This window comes from Fukomys damarensis, unplaced genomic scaffold (genome assembly GCF_012274545.1).
Source record: "Fukomys damarensis isolate Sample0158 unplaced genomic scaffold, DMR_v1.0_HiC HiC_scaffold_37, whole genome shotgun sequence".
Lineage (NCBI taxonomy): Eukaryota > Metazoa > Chordata > Mammalia > Rodentia > Bathyergidae > Fukomys > Fukomys damarensis.
This window is the reverse complement of record NW_022900949.1, coordinates 22,902,132-22,929,392: the sequence shown is the minus strand read 5'-3', so window position 1 is coordinate 22,929,392 and position 27,261 is coordinate 22,902,132. Positions and strand designations below refer to the sequence as shown.

The window sequence follows — 27,261 nt, the reverse complement described above, 5'->3', positions numbered from 1 at the left end:
CATGAAGCAGCTAAAGAAAAATGAATGAAGGTACAACTTCCAGCTGAGAAAACAAAGGAAATATATTTTCCTATAAATATATATGGGGATAAATATGGGAAGTTGAATCCAAGGGAATAAAGATCACCATGGAGAAGAGAGAGATTTAGAGTGCCCCTGATTAACCCTTAGGACATGTTAATATTTAGTATTTACGAACCAGAAAAGACTGGTTTAAGTAAAAAAAAAAAAAAAATTTATATATATGATGCAAGGGATTTTATCCGGCAGCAAAGAGGAGAAGGCGAAGAAAGGAGAGGTTGGAGCAATGAGAAGGGTTCTAGACACGATGCAGAAAAAGACAAAAAAAAACTTGACAGTGAGATCATCAGTAGCCTGAGAGCCAGCACCAGATTCCAGGGCGGGGAAAATGGTTTTGTGATAGGAAGGCTGTGGTTTCAGTAGATATTCAAGACAGATAAATATCAAGCCTACAAGAAACATCAAATCAAAGATTTTATTTCTGATGTGGATGTAGACGTAGAGGAAAGAAACAACGCAAGGAGCCTTGAAGATGTCTGGAGGAAGAGGAATGAAGTAACTTTGTAGCATAACTTCGTAGCTTGATTGCTGAACAGGAATGCGATTCAGTAGGCAACAGAGAAGAGTATTTCAGAGGAGGAGGCATGAGCAGACATAAATACATTGAAGGGGATGGGGAGATTAGCATCTTCCTAATGATTTAATCCCCTCAGTAGAAACCTGGGGATAAGTGTAAGATTGCGGGAGAGCAGTAAGGGATTGGATGCTGGGAAATGAATGCGTAGCATTTCAGCATATTATAAGGATTCAGCAAGGGGATTAAGGAACTCGGCCCTGACTTCCCCACAGAAACTACAGTGCGAGTCTTTGGGCCTGGGTTAACCTGAAGATGTGATGATTTTCTACACAAGCTGCAACTGCTTATGATCTGGAATAAGGGAACAGGAGATGAGGGGTTTTGAAGAGGATGAGGGAAGTTACACAGAACTGATTTGATTGGAGAGGGCTTCAGATTGATAGGAAGCCAAGTGAAGGGGCAAGGGGTGAATTAGACTAAGAGATCGTACTCCATAACCCCAGGAGTTTAGAGGTGGTACAGGACAGACCCTGGAGATGGCTGTTTTAAGGTGAGACAATGAGCACCATAGAGAAGATAGAGTGGATATTCTGAAAAATTGGATATTTTCAGTATCTGAGAGGAATCCTAGGTAGAGAAATTTAAAGCTATTAATATTGCTGGAGATGGTAAAATAGAGGAGGCAAAAAGGAAAGCACACTGACTTCATCTAAAGGCCAGGGAGGGGGCCTGCAGGCAATGTGGATGGTGAACTCCCTCTGTCCTTTGTCTGTTTGTTCTTTACGTGGGACCAGCTCTGTAGACTTGGATCCAACTGAAGGTCTTTTTCTTTGAAACTCATAGCATTGTTGAATTTTTCAATGGATACTTGATTTGGAACTGAGTCTCAATTCTTATGTTTTTATCTAGTACCATTGGCTGGCTTAGGGTCTGTTTAAGCTTTTTTATGCAGAGACAAGGAGCAATCAGTGTGTGTTTAAAATTTTTTTTAAATGCATTACAGGAAAAGATACATTACCACTAATCTCCCACAAAATGCTGTTCCTCGCTTTGAACACACTTTTCCCGTGGTTCTTACCTCTTTCTGAAGCAGTTCTGGAAGTCCTCATCTCTTTACAGAGTGTAATAATAATTAAAAAATAATAATAATACAGTGAATGCTGCTGGCTAACTCATCCAGAAGAGAAGTAGGCCGGGGAAAAGGATTAGTGTGTCCTCATCTACCTCTTTGCCTGAATCTGGCACTGTGTGATTTCCGGCTCTTTTCCAAAGTCAAAAAAAAAAGACCAGCAAAGGTAAACATTTTGAGCCAATTCAGTACACAGGGGCAGCCACCACACAACTGACACTCATGCAGGAGGGCTTCTAGAGCTGCGTCGGAAAGTGGCGAGAGCACTGCGGTGTGTCTGAGGAAAAGGGAGACTATATTTGTAGGGGGAGCAACGGCGATGCTTCTTTTACTGTATTCTCAGGCACCCCTTGTACAGGATTTTCCAGTCCTAGCTATACCTAATGTTCAGCACTGGTGATTTCCATAGGATGATGTAGTAGTAATTTTATTGGCTCACTAACCGCATTCATTCCCACGGGAACACACCAGCAGGCACTCTCACCGGTGAGTCATTCTCGGTTTGGGCAGCAGAGGCCTTGGTTGATACTGGGCTGAATTCGAAATGGGCCGGGGAGTCCAGCAGACAGCCCAGGGCTGGGGATTTAGCTCAGTGGAACCAGAGGGCAAGGTCCTGAGTTCGATCCCCACTACCAGGAGAAAAAAAGCCTGTCGCTCGCCGTGGAGTAAGGTACTCATGGCTTGCGCGAACACTTTGCTGGCCGTGGAAGGGCGGAGCTGTCTGATCCAGGTGCTGGTAATCAGAGGGCCGTAGTCTGTAGACACTAAATTTGTTCTAAACTGACTAAAAGGAGACGCGCTGTTTTTACTTTCACCATGCGGCCCACTTCTAAATGTGTGAAGAATAAAATGTTCCTCCCCAAAGAAACGTGGGCCCATTTGGGCCCCGAGGATGGGCTCCGGAATGCCGGGTTTTACTGACCTGGTTCACAGGTCAGCCTCACCTTGGCAGCTTCCTTAGCTGTCCGGTGGCAGCCGCTGTCCCCCGCGTGGGTGTTAATTGTAAGGACTCGGCTGCATGTGCTCATTTGAGGAGTAAGTTCCAAGGGCCTGACGTCCTCTGCGCTTGTTCGGGCTCAGCGGCGTCTCCAGCCTACGCGACATTCCGTATGTCAGCGTTAGAACCCAAGACTCAAGCAAGAGGGCCGGGTGGTCCTAAGGAGGCGGGAACAGGGAAAGCACCTCACAGCGGGTGTCCTGCTCCGAACCTGGTGGAGTCCACTCACTCACAGGTCGGTGTTCTTCCCTCCCTCGCCTCCTCCCTCCTTCCTTCTGCACCCCATGTTTCTCTTTTCTCCTCTTTTCATCCTGCCTTCTTGCCTTTCCTTCCTTATTCTATTTTCTTTCTGTATGGTATTTTTTATTTTTCTTGCGTTTTTCTGAAGCATGAGAAAATCATAATGGATTTTTCTTTAAAGCAAAACATTTATTGGTAAATATGAGATGCGCATGATAATATTCATCATAGGGAATTTGTACCTGCACGTGACGCATCCACTTCCTTTTTTCCCCCCATTCCACTCCCTTGACCCCTCTTCCCCTCCCAACATATAAAAGCCTTGTTTCCATTTTTTCCTTCCCTTTCTTTTTTTAATGTCATTATTGTTTTGTGTCCTTTGGCAGTCATTACTAAAAATAATGTTGGGTTGCAGAGAAGACAGATGTTACACAAAGGGTGCACTCCAGATGTTAAACGTCTTCAGTGCCATATTGCTGTGGTTGTTTCAGAGCTGAACAGGATCTAACATTTAGCCTCTAGGACATGTAGAAACAAGAGGCTGGATATACACACACTGCATAAACACAACCACATGAGCAACTACAGTGTGTGCCGAGTGCGGCCAGAGAGAGCGATAAAACACAGGAAATGTCTGAAATAACACAGGAAAATGAGGAGTGATTTCTAATCTGTAGGTGGGGATCTGGAAATTTTTCCAGAAAGTACTACTGTGGGATGAAGGCGTCTGTCTAAGGGTGATTCACACGGAGGTTGCAGAGTGCAAATGACGGTGTGCACACAGGAGTCTGTGAGGAAAACGGGGGCAGCGCTTGGCTCCCACCCCTTTGCGCTCTGCGACTCTGTGAGGAAACTGTTTTAAAGATGTACTTGTCTGAGCTGGGCGTGGTGGTGCACACCTGCAATCACAGCACTCTGGAAGGCTGATGCAGGAATAAGACAAATTTGACCCTAGCTTGGACAATTGAGTAATTTAGCAAGACCCTGAAGAAAAACCACACAAATAATACAAGATTTTTAGTCCTCCCATCTGACTGTTGTTCTGGATGTGCTTTGGGACAATTTTCAGCTTATCTAAGAACCAACAAGGATTACCGCTGATATTCCAGGGTCGTCCATAGAATAGTTCTAGAATGAAAGCCACCTTTCCCGCGAGGAAGAAGCAACACAGGACCAGCAGAAAATGCAGAAGAGAAGACCCAGGCTCGCCTCACACACAAGTCATTGCTTGTAGTACTGCTTTTCGAGAAAGTGTGACCTGTAATTCATGAGGCAGAGAGACATGATCACAAGCAGGCAAGCAGTAGTTTATTTTAATTACATTGCAAGTTTTCACTGGCCAGAATGCCAACGTGAAGAGCTTCCCTATGGACACAGGTGCCAAAATAGAGAACACTTACATACATTTGAATTTCAAATAAAAGATGAGTCACTTCTCTGTGCAAGTCCGTGAAGTACAGTTTTGTTTTGTTTCTCCAAAGGACTCATTTTTTTTCTGACTCAAATTTCTGTGTGTGCTGAATCTGGAAAGCAAGCTTCATTACTTTTTAAGACTAAAGAAATAATTCAGTGCACGGTAATGAAAACAGGGAATAATTTCTATTTGGACGGTAATGAAAACAGGGAATAATTTCTATTTGGAGGTATTAAAATGATGAACAATGCCTTTATCAAAGCTAACTATTGAACAGCTGACCCACGGAAACATGGAAAAGTCGGCCTGGCTGTACGAATTGTGTGTTCGGCTCCCACAAAGGCTTGCTGGAAACACAAGGAAGGCTGGAATCCAATCATTTTTTTCTGCCACCTACTTACAGAGGATGTTCCTGTCTGAAGAGACCCTAACCAATCATTGTGTTAGCTTGTCCAAGGGTGTTGTGAGACACTGAAGCATCAGCACCCGAGAGCTGACTCAAAATGCGGAGCCCTGGGCCTCCTCCAAACCTCCCAGACCAGACTCTTCCCAGGACCGAGTGCTGGTGACTTTCATGCAGTGTCAAGTTTAAGGAATGCAGGTTTAGCCCTTTGGTTCCAGACACATTTTAAGAAAGGATAGGCTTCCGATACAACAGAGATCCCTGTGAGCAGAGATACCTCTATCCTGATTAAAGAAGAGGTGCCCTGAGTGATTCTCCAGCTCAGGTTTTATTAGGAAAAACAAAACAAAACAAAAAACCGGAAAGGTCTGCGGCTTTAAAATTGATTCAAAGAAAGTCTAAAAACCATCGGAAATCAAGTTCATATCATTTTCCAGATGAGGAAGCTGAGTAGCAAAGACCCGTGACTGCCAGAGTCTTATGCGGCGGGGAGAGGGGGGTCCACCCATCACTTTCTAGTCCTCCATTGAGGAAAACAACACACAGTGATGGAAATTGTACGTCACCTACCTGACAAAGGCCTCCCTGAACCATAGCTGACTTTTGCCTTGGACTTGAATTTCAAAATCAGCACTGTTTCCTTTTGCACTCATGCCTGTAACTTCCTTTCAAAAGCTCATCCGACCCGACACAAAAGCACGATCTGTTTGTGTTCTGCAGTGGAAGAGGTTTCCAGCTGCAGCCTTGTGTACACTGTAAACCGAGGGAACCCTACAGGTTTGTTGGTGGATATTCCAGCTAATTATCTTGCCACAGACCATTGAGACAGATCTAGATGACTGTTCAATTAATAGTACTAAAGGAGCAATTAGGGAGAATTCCTGCCGCACTGCCCACCCCAATGCCGACATCTCTGTGAACATTTTCTTCCGAATGTGATTAATCACAGAAATAATTCTCAGAAATGAAATTAAAGATCACCCACGCATTATGCCCAATAATGTTTTAGGGCATTACATCCTGAAGCTCTGTAATGAATTAACACTATGGTCTGCTTTGAATTCTGCAATTTTCAGCACACATCCTACTCAGTTAGCGAGCGACCCTGTGGCCTCCGTCAGTTTCTGTACCAATTCACATTAGGCATTCAAAAAGGACACAGATTTGGAAATGTCAAAGCCTCAAGAACCAAGTTCAATATATTCCCTTCCCTAAAATAGCAGATTATATAAATTAGCAAGGTTGTGGCAAGGCCAGAACAATGTTCCTAGGTCCTTAAGTCCGTCCTTTCCTGGTCCACTGGGTGGTTCACATTATAGCACCCACTTTAAGGACTTTTTCCTGTAATAACTACACATTTATTATGCAAAAGTCTCAGTTGCTTATTTTCATCTATACAGCTATCTGATCAGCTGCAGAGACACAGAAGCAATTTCAGTTAGAACTGATTTATACAAATTACCCTTAAAGCTAAGAATTATAAAAATTAACAGAGTGAGGAAGAAGGAGCAATGATTAAAAGAAATACAACATAGAGGGTTTGTTGTTTCTATTTTTAGTTATGATCTTTCCCCTCATTTTAAAGTTGTCTTAGGCAAGCAAGAATTACGATCCTAGCGTTTTAGAGGACAAGTGTTTGATCCTTTCTACTAAAGAAACAAAGCCCCAGAAGAACCAAATAACTTACTCACAATCACATAACTGTTTTGTGATATGTGATGACATTTCCTGCTTCCTTGTGAAAATATTCTGTAAAGAAAACAGTATTTTGCTGAAGATATTACAATTTGGCACTTTCAGAGATGAGACGGGGTCATCAAAGAATCATAAGGCCAAACTTTTACCACTCCAATTGCGTGACATTTGTTAGATTTCATTACAGGCTGAGCATGTTTTATATAAAATACTTGGGATCACTGCTGGGGATTTAGCTCAGTGGTTCTGCTGCCAGCCTCATGAGCGCAAGGTCCTAAGTTTGATCCCCAGTACCAAAACAAGAAAATACTTGGGATTAGAAGTGTTCCTAATTTTTTATAGTATATGAATTTTAGAGGTATCTACAGGTAGGACTGATGTCAAATGCAAAATTCAGTTGTTTTGTATGTACCTTATTCTACATGTAGCATGGCAGAGATTATTTTTTAAATAATTTTATTCATGAAACAAAGTTATACGGCATGGAATTTTCTATTTGTAGCATCAGATCAATGCTCAGTTTCAGGTTTTGAAATATTTCAGATTTCAGATTTTCAGAGTAAGGATATTCAACCCATGTCAGTTTTAAGATGTGGTGTTACTAGGGACCTCACCTTTCTTTTAATTTAGTAAAATACTGTTAGAAGTAAATGTCAGCTTTCAGTTTTGCCTGAATTAAAAAAAGCACTCTGGAATAATTTTGTGGTTGCATTACACCTATCATGTTTGGCTCTCCTTTGGTCATGGAGGTGTAGCATGGTGTACAAAGGTATTTAGTCAAATTAGAGAGGAGAGGTCCGGGTGTTTTAAATTTTGTTGCATTATTTATTTCTAAAATGAGTGACCAGAAAAAGAAAAATTCTCTTTAAGGGTATGTAAATACTTCTGAAAATAAGTTGGGTTGAGGAATCACTGCCCAACTTTTTAATGTGATCTCATGGACCTCTATAAGATCACAGAGTACATGGTAAACATTACCAACAATCCTGCAGTCTTTTTACCTACGATAAAATCACTAACTTCGTAATTCTGACTGATCAACAATATACCAAACATGATGATAACGTTCTATTTTGAGACTGAAATAAAAAATAAAACCATGTTCACAAATACTGGGGTAGGCATTAAGCATTGATTTTAAAGGAGTAATTTCTATAGTAGGCAGAGTTACCTTTGGAAGTAGATGGATTTTACTTTAGTCTTGCCATTTTCAGTATCACGTGTTTGTGCAAAACGTCGATTATTAAAGTACAGATATTGAATGACATCCTGTATGTGAGTCACCTATAGAAAACCAAAAAAAAAAAAAGTTAAGAGCTCGATAAAATGTAAATTTCACCAGCACACTTGTCACTCGCGATCGTTTCTAAGGCAGACTCACCCACAGCAGTCTTTAAGGGCTGTGCTCGGAAATGTGTGTGGTTCCTGGGGTGACACCTGCTAACTCCAGTGACCGCTGTGTGGTCCTGGGGAAGGGGTAAGTTTGAAGCCGAGGCCTAGTGATGCTGCTGGCCTCAAAGAGACCAGCTGTGAAGTTGGAGAAAGCAGAATGTGGATGTAGACCGGGAATGCAGCACGGTGGGCCTTTCTCCTCCAAACTGAGGTAACCATGACTTAGTCATAGCACCCGTCTGTCTCCCTAGAGATGCTTATGTGTGTCCCTTGACTATGGCATCAGTCGTAAGTGACACATTGTTCTGCTGGGCCACCGCTCCTTAGTTTTAATCTCTTACACGGTAAGGATCGGTCTGTGTCACCTACCTCACAAGGCTCAGTGAGCTACTAAATGTAAAGCATTCTAACCACCCAATGTTACAGAGGTAGCAGCGCACACATGATATTGTTAGTAGGCAGAATGCAACTACTTCGACTGGTATTTTTCCAAAATGGACGGCAAACACTCATTCCGGCTCAATGTGAAAAATTTCCTCCATGGCCATTAATCACTGACATCGGCGTGTCATTGGCAAATCTAGCAAGATACCAAATGCCAGTCTGTGTACACCGATACTTAACCTTTTTTTTGCATTAAAATGCTTTAGGTAGAAATAAGCTTCCTTCACTATTTATCGCCTTACTTACCCCGAAGTTGCAGGTACTTTGATAAATGGAGTAATCGTTTCTAGTCACTGTGATGGTGAAATGTATTTCCAGGGTCTTCTGCCGCTGTAACTTCATAATTCATTTCAGCACTTCTGTTTGTAAATCATGGGAGGTGTGTTTGGTAGATCCAGGACTGGGGAGGTTTGTTCTCTTTCTGTCAATACAAATAAGCACTATCTTAGAACTAGTGTCTGCTATGCAGTGAACTTCATAGGCTCAAGATGGTCCACATCTTTGGATGATGGACTCTTGTTTTCACAGTATGACACAGATTAAGATATTAAGTGATAGTGTGCTTAGCTTGTCTGCTAGGGAGTCTAGCATCTACCTGAAAGCACATTTCTAGGAACTGCACAATTGAGTGGCCTTACAGTTTTGAATGAATGAATGAACAAAATGAAGTGATAGCACCTTCAAGGTCGAGAGACGAGAAAGTGTCAGTGCCTATCCTGAAAGCTTTGTTTTTTAATTACAATGTGTTTGACTACTTGCATTTGAGTGCTTTTTAGCCCTAAGTGTGCAAAAGGCATGGAGCCATGCTCTCAGGTCTCTGGGGGTAGGTGTGGCGAAAAGACTGTCTCCTGCCACTGTGACACAGATACATAGTACCACGGGGAGGACACAAGCACACGGCTTGAAGGGCTTCAAGAAGGGAACATTTATTAATTCCAACTGTGGTGGTAAAAAGAGATCATTTAGTGTGTTACTGAAGTTAGCTCAGAAGTTAATTTAGAGTAGTTGGCAACTGTATTTTTCTGATGAGAGGCTCTCACCCTGATGCTCATTATTTTTGCATTTTTACTTTTAGAGGCGCCCGAGCAGATGGCCTGCAATGAAGTTTCGAAGAGGTTCTGGACACCCTGCCTATGCTGAAGTTGAACCGGTTGGAGAAAAAGAAGGTTTTATTGTATCAGAGCAGTGCTAAAATTTCTAGGACAGAGAGCACCAGTACTGGCTTACAGGTGTTAAGACTAAAATTTTGCCTATATCTTTCACACACACACACACACACACACACACACACGCACAGAGCCCCCAAGCTGCTGTAGCCTGAAGAAGACAAGATTTCTGGACAAGCCCAGCCCAAGAAAGAAGGGTAAAGGAAAAACTAAAACTTATGTCAGATGCCATTTAGCCGGAACATCAAAATCCCTAGCGGAATGGTGTCTGTGGTTCACTCAGAACATCTCCTGTGGACTTACCAGAAGTGTGACAACATTGCAGTGCTTTTTGGCTTAGGTGCAGGGTTGAAAAGGGATCGAGAAAAAATATAATAATAAAGCTTTAGTTCACAAGGGATCTACAACTCTGGTTCAAATGTTCTTATCTGATGTCTCAAAGATATCTATGTTCCCACGCCAGAATCCTTCTACTCAAAAGAGCAGGCATGACTGTTTCCTGTGTCCCGAGAACCGTAGCTCACATGGAGGCAAAACCAAACACGAACTGAGAAATTGTCTATCTTATCCAAAGAGATGTGTGGCAAAAGGATTTTGTTTTTCTGCTCTAGATGCACCTATCCCGACAAGTTCATACTTAATGGGACAGATCTTTCATCTGCACAGGAAGTTCGAACTGTGCCCGCCTCTCCCTTTGCTATGAGTGGGGACAACATTTCCTAACTTTTACCTAAGGATTGGGAAGGAAGGGTCAGTAAATGAGGCTCTTCCATTCCCCGGCCTCAGAATGAAGCCTGTGTGTGGGTTTAAGAAGCCTTGCTTCTATTTCCCACCTGGGAAGTCCCAGGAAGCCGCAGCTGCTCTTGGCTGATGGAAACAAAAGGAGATGATACAAAGAAACCCTTGATCACTTTTTCTGAGTCAAAATGATAAGGGATTTTAAACATACGGGGTTTTTCAATGTCTTGCCATTTCAACACGAAAAGCCCATTTCTTTGTCAGTTCCTGCACATCCCTGGTGATAAGAGTGAAAGAACCATGCTGAGTCATACAGTAATTTTCTTTAAAGCACATAGTAGTTACGTAAATCTCTCTATATATAAATATATTTTTGTTTATGACTAACACAAGGCAGGCTCTTGTGATTCTAAGAGTGCATTTTGTTGTCGAGACAAAACAAATGCAAGAAAGATGCATCGCTGCATTACTTCCACAGAGTTGTAAAATAATCCTTAATATTAGAATATTTTTATGTCACATGGCACAAATGGTTCAGTTCATTGCCCGTCACTTTCCTGCCTGTTGGATCCACTCCTCACTCTCGTCAACCCCTTCCCTCCCTGCCTACAGTCCCTTAGATGGAGCTGCCATTTGCCTTGCAGTCACAATCCAGATTTGGGAAAGGCCCCCCCGTTAGTGAAGAAAGGAAAGGCCTTGTTTGAGGAGGAAAGGAGTTAATATGTGTACTGAGCTAACATTTCGATTCTGGGACTATGTGTACAATTTCATCAACAACTTGGCCCAGGGTACTTTTCCGTTCTGTGCCACACTGGCTCTCATAAGGTACGGGGTTCAACATTTGCAGATTCAGGTCTGAAAACACAGTCACGTCTCCAAAGTAGCCCTTTACTAACCACTGGCTTGGCGTCCGCCCACACGGTCTGCATCGGACGGCGGTGATCCGCCAACAGCGCCACACTCGCCCATCGTGGTCGTCTCAAAAAGACAACACCTGTTTTCTGTCGATATATTTTGTTTTACATCTTCATGCATCTGATGAGAGTGGTAACTTTCCTACACTGCTTAGTTAATAATGGCAAAAAGAAAATTGAAAAGCAACGTGATCTTAGGATGTGACGACAATCTCCCTGCCACAGCTACATGCAGTTTCTATGAAGTATTCCAACTTATTCTTTGGAGTAGGTTTGGTAAGAGCAATAACCAAATGACTGCCAATGTTCCTGGTGCAACTGGTATTCTGAGCACATGTGAGGAACATACGGACGACTTCCTCTTGGGATAAGAGGCTGCTGCTTTCCTAAGCTTCTGTGGTTAGATGTGCCTGCCAACAGCAGTTAAGGGCAGTCATATAAATGTCTTGCATCTATGTCTGACTCCTTTCATATTTCAAGTAGTAATGTTATCTTTACACCCTTCAGAGCTTATCTTTCATGTTAAATTGGAAAGAACTGATAATTCTGCTCAATAAATAAAATTCGGAATTGTTCAGTGAACCAAAGCACCGATTAACAGGAAGAATGAGAAGTGAAAAGGCTCAAGTGTGTGGGGAAACTTTCTAGGAGAACTAAAAGCTAAAGGCAGCAGGAAGTCTCTTGCTGTATTTGAGTCCTCAAGTGGCAAGGGAAATAGTGGCTCAGTCCCTTTCGCTCCTGAGACTGTCACTCTGTTCTTCATGCTATTTTGTCATTCTCGTTTGTTCTTGGTGCTCATTCGCTACAAAGGAAGGATAAACATGGTTTCTGGAAATTTTATAATGGATAGCATAGCTATGAATGCACACATTACTCATCATGCTATGAACATAGAGAAGTAACAATTTAAAATAACAACAAAGGGACACAGAGCAAACTTTGGGAGAAATCAAGTCAATGGTGCTGTATAGGAATATAGTTGTCATCCTCATTTGTACAAGTAAAAATGATTAAAGTTACTCAAAATCAAGAAAAGTATCAGAAGCTAGATGACATTTATCATAAAATTTGTTTGTGATGAAGGCTTCGGACCTCGGGAATATACTAACAAATAGAAAAATAAATAGTAAAGTACCATCGACCACAGTTATTACTTTGGTTGGAGATACCCAGGACAGGTCTCCTCCTCTCACGTGTATTTTCTAGAGCTGTGTCATCCAATATTGCACTCATTGGCCACATCTACCTAGTATTATTGAAATTACTTTAAATGAAATACTATTTACTATTCAGTCTTTCAGTCATACTAGCCACATTTCAAGTAACCAGTGCCTACCACGTTGGTTGAACAACACAAGACTCTTCTGTCAATGCAAACAATTCCTTTGGAATGTACTATGAAGACGTTTCCTTTAATTCTTTGTCCTAGAGGAAAAAGTATGAGTAAGAGGAGAGAGAGAAAATTCGGTAGCTCTTACACATGTCCAAGCATTTGTTTGTCTGAGGCACTACCTATAGTGTAATGAAAAGAATATGAGCCGACACGGTTTTGTATCTCCACTATGTTAGCTTGGAAAAAATCACTGCAGCCTCCCTGAGTCTCAATTTGCAATTTTGGAAAATAAAAATATTTTTGTCCCATTTTCCTCGCAAGATTACTGTGCAGACTGATCAAATGTATAGTTGGACAGTCTTTTGAGACCTCACGTGAATGTAATCACATAAGCTCATCGGTTGGCCCAGCCCAGTGCACCTTTGCGATCAAAAGAAGAATCTTCCATAGAGCAAACAAGCAAAGACAGCTCAATACATTTCTTCTGAAAGTGTCAAAGAAGAGTTCATTCAGACAAAGACACAGGAGAATTGCTTTGCTTCCTTTTTGCCTGTCTACATAGTTCTTCTAATATTACACCAGAAGTAAAATATCCCTAGTGTCTGCACTGCCTATAAAACAAGTTTTGCTAACATTCATGCCTTGTTTTAAGACATTTTAGTTCTATGGGAAGAAATTACAAAGACTATCTGAAAAAATAGATCCCATGGCTATGTTTTCTTTGTCCTGTGAAAGATTCTTTTGCTTTGTATTTCTTCAAGAATTTTCCTCTGGAAGAACATCACAGTGCAGTCCCTAATTCCAGAAGAGTTCTCTTGCTTTCACTTTGCTCTTATCTCTCTCAGTTTTATCATAGCATTTAGATACCATAACCATAAGAAGGCATTCCACCCAACCTGTGCATTCCACAGATAAAACCAAGGCTTGAAGACAGATAGTAGTTCCCTGGTCATTTTTATCTCAGCTTTTATTGCCTACATCATTTCACCAGCCATTAAGACCAGCCAACACAGTCCATCTCGGAGCTAACTCTGTTTGTTCTGTGGATCATCTGCTCTGTCTGTTCCAGGGAACTGTCGTATTGCACTCTGAAGAACACTGCTAGCCCTACAACCACCAGTAAATTTAAGTTCTAGCTCTTGGCAAACCTTTACTTGCTGTTCCACATTCCCTCTCTTACCTCCCCATCTCTAGCCATCCGAGTTTGCACCACTGTTTATCTTTGCCATTTAAAACGTACCCTTGTCTCATTTCTTCTTAAATGTGCTGGAAAAGTAATTTGCTCATGTAATCACAGTTTTGCTTAGTTCTTCAACCACTGGGACATTAGTGCCCTAAGAAGTTCTTGAGATCAGTTATTGGGAGGTCAGTGGTATCACGGTATAGTGACATGACCTTGTGTTTGTAAAGCACTTTACATTTTACAGAGCACTTTGATATGTCCTCTTGTCTAGTCATTCAGTGACTCACTACACGTAACTATTCACCAAGCACCTGCTAGCGCCGAGTTACTGGGCTGCATCTTGTATTCGGTGACAGTTACAAATAGCAAGAGTTTAGATGTGTAAACTGATCATTACAGCACAGTGAAGTTTGTCCAACACAAACTCACAAGTACAAAGGAGCTGTATTACTCTAAATATCCTACTTTACTTAGAAAACTCAGTTTTCCTGAAGAATGTTTAGGAAAGATCTTAAGCCCCAGCTCTTTGCTCTATTTCACATGATCTGCTGATTTCAAGTATAAGAGGGGAAAAAAATGTTACTTGAAGGTACTCCTGATGCAGAAAACTTTCCGGTTCACTTGCATTCTTTCTAAGCAGATGCAGTAGCCAAGGTCTGACTCTCCTGCACCAGTATTTGTTCTGTGGCTTTTGCATTATAAGCCTCATTGCTTCCCTCAGAAGCACCAATGTTATCATCACAGAAGCATTTGCACTTTAGGTGTGTGTGGTTACCACTTCACTGCTCAGACCATCTCTCAGGTTTTCTCAGACTCAGTACTGTTGACGCTGTAGGCCTGATAATTCTTGGTTTGGTGTGGGGGAAGAAGCTCTCTAAATTGTAGAGTATTTGGTAGCTTTGATGGCTTTCATTGGCTGGACAATAGCACACATAGTCACTCCTGTTATGACGGCTGAAGATGTTTTCAGATGCTGTCAGTGTCCCTCGAATTGAAAGGATAGGAGAGGTTGACCAAACCTAGCCCTGGTTAAAACCACTATACCAAAAAGAACCAAAAGACTTTTTCATTGTGTTGTCATTTAATCTTCGTTATAGGTAGGTTTTGATAATATAACTTGGAATCATAAACTCTTGGAGTTATTAGGAGAGACTGCAAAAGCCACACACAAAACCACAGCCCCAAATCATCCCTATCTATTTGTCTATTTCTCCATCCTCCACATTTATTGAGAGGGAGGTGGAAGACTGATTATCTCTAGAAACTTAGGAATTGGCTTCTGCATAGCTAGGGATGAGGCCCCTCGGTAATTGTGCTTTGCTACTGCGATCACCAAGGCAGTGGCTTCCACACTCAGTGCAGGAATGGGATGCTGAAGTCACACGGCTTCTGCATCTCACATCTGCTTTGATGAGTTACTTTTATCATCACACACATTACACAAATTTTGCTCCTTAATCTTTGCCTCGGTGTGCATGGAAGTTGAAGTTAATTTTAAGTCTACCTGGATGCTGTATTTCTATTTTTAATTCTGGAACATTTTCTTATTTCCATCATCAGAATATTCTCCTTTATTATCCAGTCAGCTATGGGCCTAAAGCGGGGATGGATAGATAGATAGATAGATATCTAAAACATTGTTTTTCTGGGGGAAAAAAAAACCTTGACTATCCCAAGTAATTGAAAATTGTAATGCAGAGTTGGAATACATAAAATCTACCAAGACGAAGTTCATTCTTATTTGGTATATCTTAGGTCAGTCTTCTTGTAGGGCTGGTGACTTCGTACGGACAGCTCTGAACCCAGTCAGTTTGTACCTGTGTCTGTTTTTGCACTGATCAAAAAACTTGAAGTTCATCAAAGACAACCCTTTAAAAATATCCCAAAATTAACAACAAACTCCCAGCTGGACTATCAGGCCTCCGTTTGTTCCTTTGCTAAGACCAGCTGAGACTTAAAATGCATTCATAATTATTTACAACAAATTTACTAATCTGGCCACAAATTTAAAACATTAATTACAAGGTCTATGACTATGGCATATTAAAAAGTATATGCAAGGAAAGTTCTTGTAAGACACTCATGAAGTTAGAAAATTTCAATTTAGGAGATGTGTGCATAATTTTCTACTCTACCACTATTATAGCTAACCTACTTGGTATTGTTTCTTAAGGTTTTAAGTAAGCTGATCCTCTGGGATTCAAATTTAGAATGGATCTGCCAGTTACAGCCTGGCATAACTTTTGTACCATCCAGTGCTCATGGCTCTTAAAATGGTTACCCATCACTTCTCTTAAAATGGTTGCAATAAAGCAAAATGGTAACTATTGAAGTAAAAGCACATAATTTCTTGAATTGATCTTCCATTGTAAGTCAATAGAACATATTATCATTGGCTTCTTGATAATACATTTTTGTGGATGACCAAAGAATGTCCAGAAGAGTAAACTTCTCAAAACTTATTGTTTTATATTAATTTCTAGTTCATTCTCCACAATGAAAGAGTCTATGTTTCTAGCCAGTATAAAAGGATGGACAATATTAAATGCAAACCACAAGCTGATACGCATCTCTAATTTATAATTTTACTAATGTTTAAGAATTATTCAAGTTTTTTTTCTCCTGATAGAATAAAGTTTAAAAAGTAAGATGTCAGATACTGATATTATATTCATTTTTATTCTAGTTGAAAAATCTCAATGACTTCTATCTATCCCTCTGAGATTTGGGTTTTTAACAGCAGTCTCCTTTTTCCCTGGCATCAAATATGCTTTAATTCGTGACTTTACTGAAGTGTCCTAAGTGATTGGCAGCTATAAACATTTTGTACCTATCAAATAAATACATAGCAGGAACTAATTTTAGAATTTTGCTATATTGAGGGTGGTATAAACATCATGGTGGATGAACAAAGATGATTTGTTGAAAAAATAAAGTACTAACTACTATCAGGCAGAGTTTTCAACTTCTTCAGACTATTCAGTAAGGGATCAGCTCAGATTTACATGGTTTGAACATGAAAACACTAGAGCACAGTTTCTGCAAGTGATGCTAAGAGACACACAGTATGGGATGTGTCAAATTAGTCTAGAACACAGCCACTGTGCCTCTTCTATGGCACCAGTCCGGACACCACTGAGGTCTACTCTAGGGAACTGGGTTACTTGTTATTTCCAAAAAGAAACTTCCCACTTATTTACCTCTAACTTAAAAAAGGCATTATATTCTTTGGTTTTCTTTAATCACAGACCACGAGCCAACCAACCACACAAAGGCAACAAAATGAAATGAGATTAATTTTCCCCAGCAACCAATGAGAAAGGGCACTTTCTTCCGTGAGCCCAGAGCTGTATCTCTGTGAAGTTTGATGATCTCAGGATTGAACCACAGTGCCACTGTCTAGGCATCGCAGTGATGTCTACACAACCATTTGTAAAGTGGTTTGAAAAATACATGCTCAGATTGTCATATTTATAGCAAGGGGAAAAAATCAAATGTCTTCCACACTCCTCTGAAAATAACATTGAGAGAAATCAGAGCTTTTCCTTGCAAGAAAATGTTAAAATCATTTTAGAGAAATCAATTGTCTTCAGACACGGAGATCTCATGTAACTCAGTCTTTCTTGGGCCCTCTTCTAGAAGTGGCAGGAGTCTTTTCACTGGTCGGTCAAAACAAATCTCTCATTTGCCTCATTTGGACAGCGCCTGGGAAGTACATTATTTCCAAGGGGAAAAAAAGTATTTTTCACATGCCAGCTGGGATCATGGGAACCTCAAATGCCAGGAATTTACTACTGTTTCTGGGCATTCTGCTCGCGGTCATTTGAAATGTTGAAAGTTGAAAACGGAAGACGTCGGACCCTCAGGGTGGGGGTGGAGAATCGGGTGCCGTCCATGTTTTCTGCCAGTTGCACCAGGGCACAGAATATTCGTAATGCATTTGGAAGTGCATACAATTGCACTCTTTGTCAGAATTACAAAGCTCCCTGTGGTGCCGCTCAAAGAGAACACTGAGGAAAAGCTGACCCTATACACCGGGTCAAGCCCAAACAAAAAGATTGTGTGGTGGAGCACTGCACATTGCCAGTCCATGACACACTATTTCTGAAAGCTCTGTGCGTCCAACCAAGGATGTGTCTGTCTTTCAGGTGCAGGCTAATTTTGCAAAAGTTTTTCCAAAACTTCATGAATGCAGGGCTTGCAAAACTGAGCAATCTGAATTTCTTCCAGTCTTCTCTTCCTGTTCTCTCTGCCGTGTCAGTGAGATATTCCAAGGCTGCCTTCTGTCATCTCCAGGAACACACACATACTTTACGGTCACCTCACATTGGATGAACCTGTAAAAATGATTGTGTCTTGAGTGTGTGCCGAAGGTGTGCAAGAGCAAAACCAGTCTGCCCTCCATTGGAATCTTTTGCTCAAATTCAGCAGTTCAGATGCCTACTTCTGTAGGCTTTCTGACTGTTTTCACTGAAAGTCTGCTGATCTGAGTTTGAATGTATTCCTTACAGTTCATTATTTGGTTGCTTATCTTTCAACCGGGAATCATTATGATTGTAATAATTCATTAATGTTTTCTTCACACAGCTTCTTAAGCCAATCTTTCTGCAGTGATTCAGGTTCTGCATTCATTGTGTGGGAAATCTTTCCTTTTTCCCCGCTAATTATTTGAGGAGAAATCCAGTGTTTGACTGTCACCCATACACAATATGTGTCTTAAGGTCTGAAAGCTGGTGGTGACCAAATGTTACCTATGTTCTTGCTGTTGATGGCTATCTACAAAATTAAATCATGTTTTTTCACTTTCAGTTGGAGTCAATGAATTTGAGATACTTGAAGGGGGAGAAGGGAGCTGTGTGACAGTGCAGTCATATTTGGCTACGTACTACACATAATAAATGCGCATTTTGTTTTAATTTCTTAAATACTTTTACCCTTGGCTTTCAACATGTTTTTGTTTCCTTTCCCTCATTAATCTCTAAACACATTTTTACCACTGTGGAATAAACCTAGCGTGCAAAGCCCAGAGCCACTAGGCTACTGACACACTGGAAAATGTTTTTGTTTCTAAATCTGCTATGGCCTGGGGACCGAAGCCAACTAGAGTGAACTGTAGAAAACAGAGGATGCAAGGTGGCCTAACACGCAACTAGGTGGAGACCATTCCCTGTCCTCATCCACAGAGCCCAGGTGTTGAATTCTGCCATCAGACACGTGGGATTTTAGCTGCCATGTTCAGTCCTAGAGCTTAAAGAAGTCAAAGGGCTTCAGTTCTGCTCTTGCCTGTCACTAGTTCTGCTTTAAGAACTCCTCTTATTTTCCAAATGAGTCCCTCAAGCTTCTCTGTTATTTCACCCCCTTTTGCTCAACCTGGAAATGATTATATACTATTCCTCAGGAGCTGTTGGGTGTGTGTCTCGGGTAACTTATGTGGAATGTGTGAGGTGAGATATTTCGATTTTAGATATCCCTTCTCTGTTTCCTCTTCCACCATTCCAGGACTTTGCTCCTAACACCACCAACTACAAACAGATCTGAACCCAGGACCAAGAAGCACACGCAGTGCCTGAAGGCAGTGCCATTTCCTGAGCAACTGCTCTGTTAAATTCGATGATGATTTTTTTTTTTTAAATCTTAACGTCTGTATGGATATTTTGGTCTGTATTGCTTAAATTTTGATGTCATGAAGTAAATTCAAAACTCCAATTTTAAATGGTGGGAATTGTCTTCATGACGCCAAAATAGGAAAGGTTATTAAAGTCAATCATGCAACTTTCTCCAGTAACAGAAAAACATTAAGCCAATGCTTTAAACAATCACTTAGTGTATTCCATTTCTTTACATAATGCAGATGAAATGAACCTGCATGAATCGAGATGTTAAAGAGTAGATATGTTAGTAACAATCATACAACTTTTAAGTGAGCTGTGCTCATAAATCCGAATACAGGTCTCCTCACTGGTCCTCTGTCCCCAGGCAGTTTTCAGAATCAGAGTCTTCTGACATACACCCATAACATCCCCTGGGCTTGTTGTATCAAATGTTTATTAAATGACTATTCTGAGCTAGGCAGTATGCTTGACTGCTACCAAAGAAAAAAAAGAAAAAAAGAAAAGAGAGTGAGTCAGTCTTTCTTTCTGTTTCAGTTAACCTATAAGAGCAGTGGAAAAGACCAACATTAAAGTATCTATGGTAAATCAAGCAATCTAGGTCCTCAGGAAAGAAATACTTAGCTCAGTGAAATTTTGTAGGGAAAGGCAAAGAACTCATAGAGCGAGTGGTATCTGGACTTGCCCGTGACAGAAGAGGAGGGCCTCACTAGGCACAGGCATCCAGGGGAGAGGAGGTTATAAGCAGAGAGGTTATAAGACTGAGCAGGAGTGCAAGGAAACCAGAGCTGGAGAAGAGCTGAAGCCAGATTTGGGCTCTTGATGGTGTCTACGACCTTCCAGTTTACCTTCTGAGCAGTAAGTATGTGCAAAAGCTTTGAAACAGAAGAAAGATGAAACCCAAGCTCTCACAGCAAGAACCCCCTGATAGGCAGAGGAATGGATGAATTACACGGGGGAAATCTGGGCAGCCCTTCTGGAGGGGACTGCTTGAATCAGGCCTCTGCTTCTTATCGGTGCTGGGCACTGAACCCAGGTCCTCTGCACTGAGATTCATCCCCAGCCTTCATTTATGATCTATTTTGAGACTGAGTCTTGCTCAGTTTCCCATGCTGGGTTCAAACTTTCAATCCTACACAAACTTTCAACCCCTTGCTTGTTTTCTAAAAACTCATGACGTCACAGACACCACCACCTAGAGTGGAGCTGAAGGTTAACTTTCCTCTTTAATCACAAGGAAACTGGAAAATGACTCATCATCAGTTTCCTTTGGATCATTATAGACATAGTCAATACATTATTCAGGACTTGGATGGAGAGATGTGAATTCAAGGTGTGACCCCCCTGAAATGATGACTTAACAGTTCCTTCCTTCATTCTATCCTCCTTTAGGGTGAGGACTTCATCCATCAAGGTGTCCTCAAAACTGATGAGTTAATAAGTGCTCAGTCAAAAGTGTGGATTATAAGGGAGCTCAGCAAGTTTGAATCAAAGCAAGGAGGATTCCATATTGGGAAAGGGACCAGAGGCACTGCAGACACCCCTATGGGGACACTGACATGACTCGTAAGGGAAAACCAGACTTCAGAGCCTGTGGGGATCTGAATGTAGAGGATGACAGAAAGTAGAAACAAAGTCTCCAAGATTCCAGAGGCTTTCAGAGTGAATTCCAACTGATGCTGATCATTTGAGAGCACGCCCAAGTGCTTCAGAGCTACAAAGCTCCACCTGCACTGGACATCAGGCAACTGAGATGTCAGTGGCAGTGGAGGCCAGCTGGCCCCGAGACCCTGGCCCTGTGCTCAGAAATTACTGCCTTGCAGTTCAAGTACATTTGCGCTTCAATCCAGGAAGTGTGGTTTGTGTCTCAGAGGTGAATGGTTCAACATATGTAAGTCAATAAATGTAATACACTATATTAACAAAGTCAAGGACAAAAACCATATGATCCTCTCTTTAGATGCAGAAAAAGCATTTGACAAAATTCAACACTCATTCATGATAAAGATCCTGCAGAAAATTGGAATTGATGGTCTATATCTCAACTTATTAAAGGCTATCTATGAAAAACTAACAGCCAAAATCATATTAAATGGCAAAAAACTGAAAGCCTTCATGCTAAAATCAAGAACAAGACAAGGATACCTACTATCACCACTCCTCTTTGATATAGTTATGGAAACATTAGCCATAGCAATTAGACAAGAGAAAGAAATTAAAGCAATAAAGATAGGAAGGGAAGAAGCTAAACTGTCATTACTTGCTAACAATATAATAATCTACATTGAAGACCCAAAGAACTACACCAAAAGACTTCTAGACTTAATTGACAGTTTTAGCAGAGTAACTGTCTACAAGGTCAACAACCAAAAATCAATAGCCTTCTTGTACACAAATAACAAACTCACTTAGAAATTAGGGAAACAATTCCTTTTAGCATCCAAAAAAAAGTATCTAGGAATCAATCTAACAAAAGAAGCAAAAGACCTCTACCCTAAAAACTAAAGCACTCTGAGAAAAAGAGATTGAAGAGGATATAAGAAAATGGAAAGATATCCCCTGCTCCTGGGTAGAAAGAATCAACATAGCGAAAATGGCCGTACTACCAAAACTACTATACAGATTCAATGCAATGCCAATTGAAATTCCAATACTATATTTCACAGAACTAGAAAAAAGAATCCAAAAATTCATTTGGAACCACAAGAGACCTAGAATAGCAAAAGCCATCCTAGGCAACACAGACATGGTAGCAGGTATAACAATTCCCAATTTGAAACTATACTACAAAGCCACTGTGATAAAAAATAGCATGGTACTGGCAAAGAAACAGATCTGAGGATCAGTAGAACACATTGGAAGACAAAAAACAACTCCAGATGTACTCAGCTACGTCATCTTTGACAAAGGAACTGAACATCCCTACTGGAGGAAAGATAGCCTCTTTAATAAATGGTGTTGGAAAAACTGGGTCTCAACCTGCCAAAGATTAAAAGTGTGCCCTTGTCTTTCACCATGCACTAAATTAAAATCCAAGTGGATTAAAGATCTAAATATTAAAACAGAAACACTAAACTTGCTGGAAGATAAGTTAGGCAGAACTCTGGAAGACATTGGCATAGGAAAAGATTTTATGAACAAATCCTCAGTAGCATGGGAACTAGCAGAAAGAATCAACAATTGGGATCTCTACTTATTAAAAAGCTTCTGCACTGCAAAAGAAACCATCAACAGAACCAAGAGACAACCTACAATGTGGGAAAAATTTTTTACCAGCTGCTCCTCAGACAAAGGACTATTATCTAAAATATATAAAGAACTCAAAACAATCAGCCCCCCCAAATATAAAGACCCGATTCAAAAATGGGCATCTGAAATGAACGGACATTTCTCAGACAAAGAAGTAAAAGCAGCAAATAATATATGAAAAAATGTTCCACATCGGGCTGGGGATTTAGCTCAGTGGTTTCAGCACCTGCCTCACAATCCCCGATACTAATGTATCCAGAGTAGATACACCCTAGAAATGCCCACAGCTCCTGATAAATGTTAACTGACCCCTTTTAAAGGTGTTGCTCTCCTGGCCACAACAAACTTTACTTACAGGCTTTAAACTGCTGCCAGGTAGTATCGTGCCTTTTTTTTTGTGGGGAACTTTAAAAACATTTTAGGGTTGCACAATCCCACTGGGATTTTCTCCTCCCAAATTCTCTTTGTACACTGCGACTGAGATAGTTTTCCAAAAGAATTCATTGAGGCATGAACCTTGATAGAATGTGAAGCCAAATTTCTCCTGCTGGAAGCTTGGCTGTAAGCCTAGAAGATGGGCTGCATAAATTACTCTAAATGCTACCCAGGCTTGTGTCTTATTCCTTTGTCTTAAGTCTGGACCAGGATGCCTGGAAGTGAGATAGGGAATAAGCAGGAACACACTGCAAGAACCATCCCTGCTGTAAAACTGTGCCATGTGGAGTTTAATTAGATGTCATCTTTTTTTTTTTATTGAGTTTATTGGTACATTTAGGGATACAGTACAGTTACATTCATTGTTGGGATCATGTACCTTTACATGGCAAGTCTTGATTCTCATTTTTTTCCCCTTACCTCTGCCCTCCCTTCACCCCCTCCTCCCCTCCCCATCTACAAACACTTTATTTTCATCTTTTCATTCTCTCACATTTTTTTCTTTTCCCTTTTTGTTCTTCCCCTACGTATCACACCTTCCCTACACCTTTAGCTCCTTTCCTCCACATATTGAAGATATACTCCTAAGTGAAATAAATAAGTCCCACATGTGTAAATACCAAATAGTTTCCCTGGTGTGAATATTCTGCAACAATGCATAAGATTCTAATAAGATTACTGACATTTAGATGTCATCTTGAAAGACGTATGTTATTTGAACACGACCAGATCCCAGAAGGTTAAACAGCAATAGGGCAAACAGAATGAGAGAGAAAAGTTAAACTTCGATATCCGGGGAGACTAACTCTGGCGACGCCTGGGGTGCACGTCGTGGGGAAGGGGCCCTGTGGAGTTATCTTCGCTTTACTTTAGAGACTCATGCAAAGCTTATCTGAGGCGCTGACATAAAACCACAACAAATAACCGACTGCGGGGGCCGGTATGCATCGCTCCGAGCCATGAAAATGTTCAGAGCCCACGAAAACCAGAAGCAAAGTGCAAATGTGGCTGCCTTTCTCGCTTCTCATAAACATCCAGCCAGGATCCCTCGATCGTGTACGGCTGCTCTGGAGTTACCCATGTCGGTGTCCGGAGACCAATTTCCTCTCTCTGGCAGTAGTCACCAGTGCCACCTAGGTGACCGCTAAGGGGCTGCACTCTGTGACAGGGAGCCCCTGACCTCTAGGAGCCCAGTGTTATGCGTGAATTGAGGATGAAAGTAGTACTTCCTTCCGAGGATGATAATGAGCAAAAATAGTTCGGCTCCCTGTTCCTTTAACGCTTAGTCACAGCTGCGCTACCATTGTTGGGTGAGGAGGATGTGATTTCAATAATGAAAATGCTATCCTAGCTTAAGATTAATTTAAGGCAAAAACAAAAGGGAACAATTAACAGGATGGATTGATTGCAAAATAAGCAGTTAAACTCGAAATTGCACAGGTAGGGAGCCATCTCCCTCATAGTCTTCTTATTCCTTCTCCCTGAGAATCGTTTTTCTTCAGCATCTCTATCAGTGTAAGCTTTTCCCAAGCAAAAAGGAGGGTATTTAAAACCTCTAGTGGGAGAAAATTAAATATTTAAACCCAAGTCAATACTAGAAGCTGATAGTGGGTTATAGATTTAAATAAGTATTTTTCTTTTATATTCATCTATAATTTATTTGTTGTTTTATAAAAAAAATCAAAAAACGCCTTTGAGTTGCCCTGTTTTGTTTTGTTTTATTTTGTTTTGTGACAGGGTCTTGCAGCACAGTTCAGGTTGGCCTTGAACTCACTGTATAGCCCTGACTGCCCTCAAACTTGCAGCGATCCTCCTGCCTCTGCCTTCAAAGTGCTGGGATTACAGGCATATACCACCAAGCCTGGATGAGTTTCACTTTTTAAACTCTTCCACGTGTCTACACTTAATTTCTCTGTTTGCAAAATGAGAAAAAATATTTTCACTGTATCTTAAAGTAGTTTAAAATAAAATCTCTGCGATATAAAATGCTTTAAGCTTATGGAAACAAGCTTCATACTGACAGCTGAACTCAGTCTAATCTCTAAACTCCTTCCACTCATAGGACATTTCCAACACCAAATGTACGCGCACTGAAGGGCGAGGAGGGAGATGTACATACATCAACCACTTTTCCAAGTCTCTGGACACTAGTGGGCATCCTACCATTCAGTTTAACTCTGACACTAGCTGTAGAATTAGCACAGCCCCACAGGTTAACAACTGTCTCGAGAGACCGTGCACCAATAAAAGTCTGGGACCAGTTGTATTTCTAACCAACCTGCTACAGACTGGGAATCACTCCGTGACCCTCTCCTCAGCTTCAGCAATTTGCTAAAGTCACACACAGGTCTCAGGGAAACAGTTTATTTACCGTTCGTTGTAGAGGACTCAACTCAGAAGCAGCCAGATGGAAGACATGCCAAGGGTGAGGAGGGACAGGGGAAGGGGACCTCCATGCCCTCTCTGGGAGCACCGCTTTGCTGGCATTTCCAGGCATTACCAACTTAGGTCCAGACCCCATCATTTAGGAGTTAGGATGGAGGTTCCCTTCAAGAGGCATATGGATTACACTGGGGGCCAGTGGTGACTAATTCGATCTCTAGCGCCTGTCCCCTCCCCAGAGCTGAACATTCTAACTCTCTAATCATGTTACTTAAGGCTCTGAAGGGGAGAAGGCTGCCAAGCATAGCCATATAGATTCCACCCCAGAACAAGGCAACAACAAGAGGCTTTAGGGGGCAGTTTACATATAACAAGGAGTGGGGAGTAGCTAGATTTCTTGGCAACCTGTGACTTGGTTGACGTGAATATGTAATCTGGAGGGCTCAAAAGCATGGTAGTAACTTGTAGTTGTCAGGTAACTGACTTTGCTACAATTAAGGTGAGTGCAGAGTGGTCTCAGGAGGGAGCCCCAGAAGGGAAGTGGCTGGTGGGGGCCATAATCAACTCTTCAAGAAGGGAACCGACCAGCCTCCAGCCAGAGCCTCAACACTAAGCTGAAACAAAAGAAAACCATCCATATGACAGAGGAGCAATGCAGACAGTGAGAACTGGGCATACTGTGGTTATATTTGAAAGAAGAATCAAGTTTGCTAGTGATTTAGATGTGAAAGTAGGACCCAGAGGAGTCCACAAGAACCCTGGGTTTTGGAGCATGAGTAGGAAACAATGCAATTACCATTAGCAAAGATGGGTAAGCCCACAACATGTACAAGTTTGTCAAAAACAAATCAGAAGCTCTGTTTGGAACATTTTGTGTTTCAAATTAAAAATGTCTAAGTGAAGTTGTAGAACAGAAAATGAATTCGTGGCTCAGAAGTCAAGAAAGACGTCTGGACTGGAGATACAAATTTAGGAGTGCTTGATATAAATAAGATATTTAAAGCCATGGGATCCAGTGAGAGCATCCAAGACCTGAATGTAGATGGAGTAAAACTGTGGCGTCATGGCTGAGTACATGGGACACTCTAACTTGAAGAGGCTGAACTGAAGAGAGGCTAACAGTGGGAAAAGGGAGTCATGGAGTAGAGTGTCTCGGGGGCTTAGTAAGCAAGGTGTTTCAAGAGCACAGAAATATTCCAAGTCCCTGGAAATCTAATGTTCATATTACATATGACAACAAGATGCTGTTTGACCATCAGATTAGGAAGTAGCTCATCATGCCATCAGTACAGTGTAATGGTTCTACCAACTTATACCACAACTGGAAAGCAACAACAGGCTTTGACTTTCTGAAAAGCAATTTAATTTATACGCAAGGAAGACTTTTAAATCAAATGTTAAATGTTTCAAACTCTAGGATTGACCACTATCCCGCATTTACTATAGAGTTGATTTCTAGAATATTTGTTGTCAGGTTTCTTGGATACACTGATCAGAAGTCCCGCCTCATGACTGAGCTAATTTGCCACTTTTCTATCCATTAGCTCATGGTACTGTTTCACTTCACCCAATGACACACTACTGCTAACTTGTTTATAGCTCTGCCACTTGTAAAAACTGTAAAAGAACTTTTTTCATAGATCTTCCCATAGAGGTAGATTTCCCAGGCTGCATCAGAAGTGGTGAAGGAGGTATTTTCCTCCATGCCTGGTGCCTACAAGAGCGCCTAGCCATAACAGTTAAGTATTCAAGTAACATTTGTTGAATTCATTAAAATGAGTAAATGAATATAGAATGAGTGAATGAACCACATGGCTCTCCCTGGTGAAGGTGTTCTCCCACTGCTAAGGAATATTACTGGCTCTCACAAGAAAGATATTTTACATTCCCTTTGGGCAGAAGCCATGGTCGAAGGTACTTCAGGGAAAGGTTGGAAAGGG

General features: G+C 41.2%; 1 protein-coding gene and 1 long non-coding RNA gene across 3 annotated transcripts in view; one reads left to right on the top strand and one right to left on the bottom strand.

Moving 5' to 3' along the window:
* Positions 1-15,519, top strand: part of Plxdc2 (plexin domain containing 2) — a 407,901-nt gene extending 392,382 nt beyond the window's left edge. For both annotated transcript variants that reach the window (XM_033759775.1, XM_019205160.2), the window contains exon 14: positions 9,388-15,519. In XM_033759775.1, the coding sequence (XP_033615666.1) occupies positions 9,388-9,504 (117 nt within the window). In that variant the 3' untranslated portion in view covers positions 9,505-15,519. The remainder of the gene's footprint in view (positions 1-9,387) is intronic.
* Positions 3,290-27,261, bottom strand: part of LOC109117552 — a 48,686-nt gene continuing 24,714 nt past the window's right edge. The window contains exons 3-5 of the long non-coding RNA XR_002024848.1: positions 8,559-8,733; positions 7,648-7,760; positions 3,290-4,222 (exon numbers count right to left, since the gene is read on the bottom strand). This is a non-coding gene — a long non-coding RNA (uncharacterized LOC109117552). The remainder of the gene's footprint in view (positions 4,223-7,647; positions 7,761-8,558; positions 8,734-27,261) is intronic.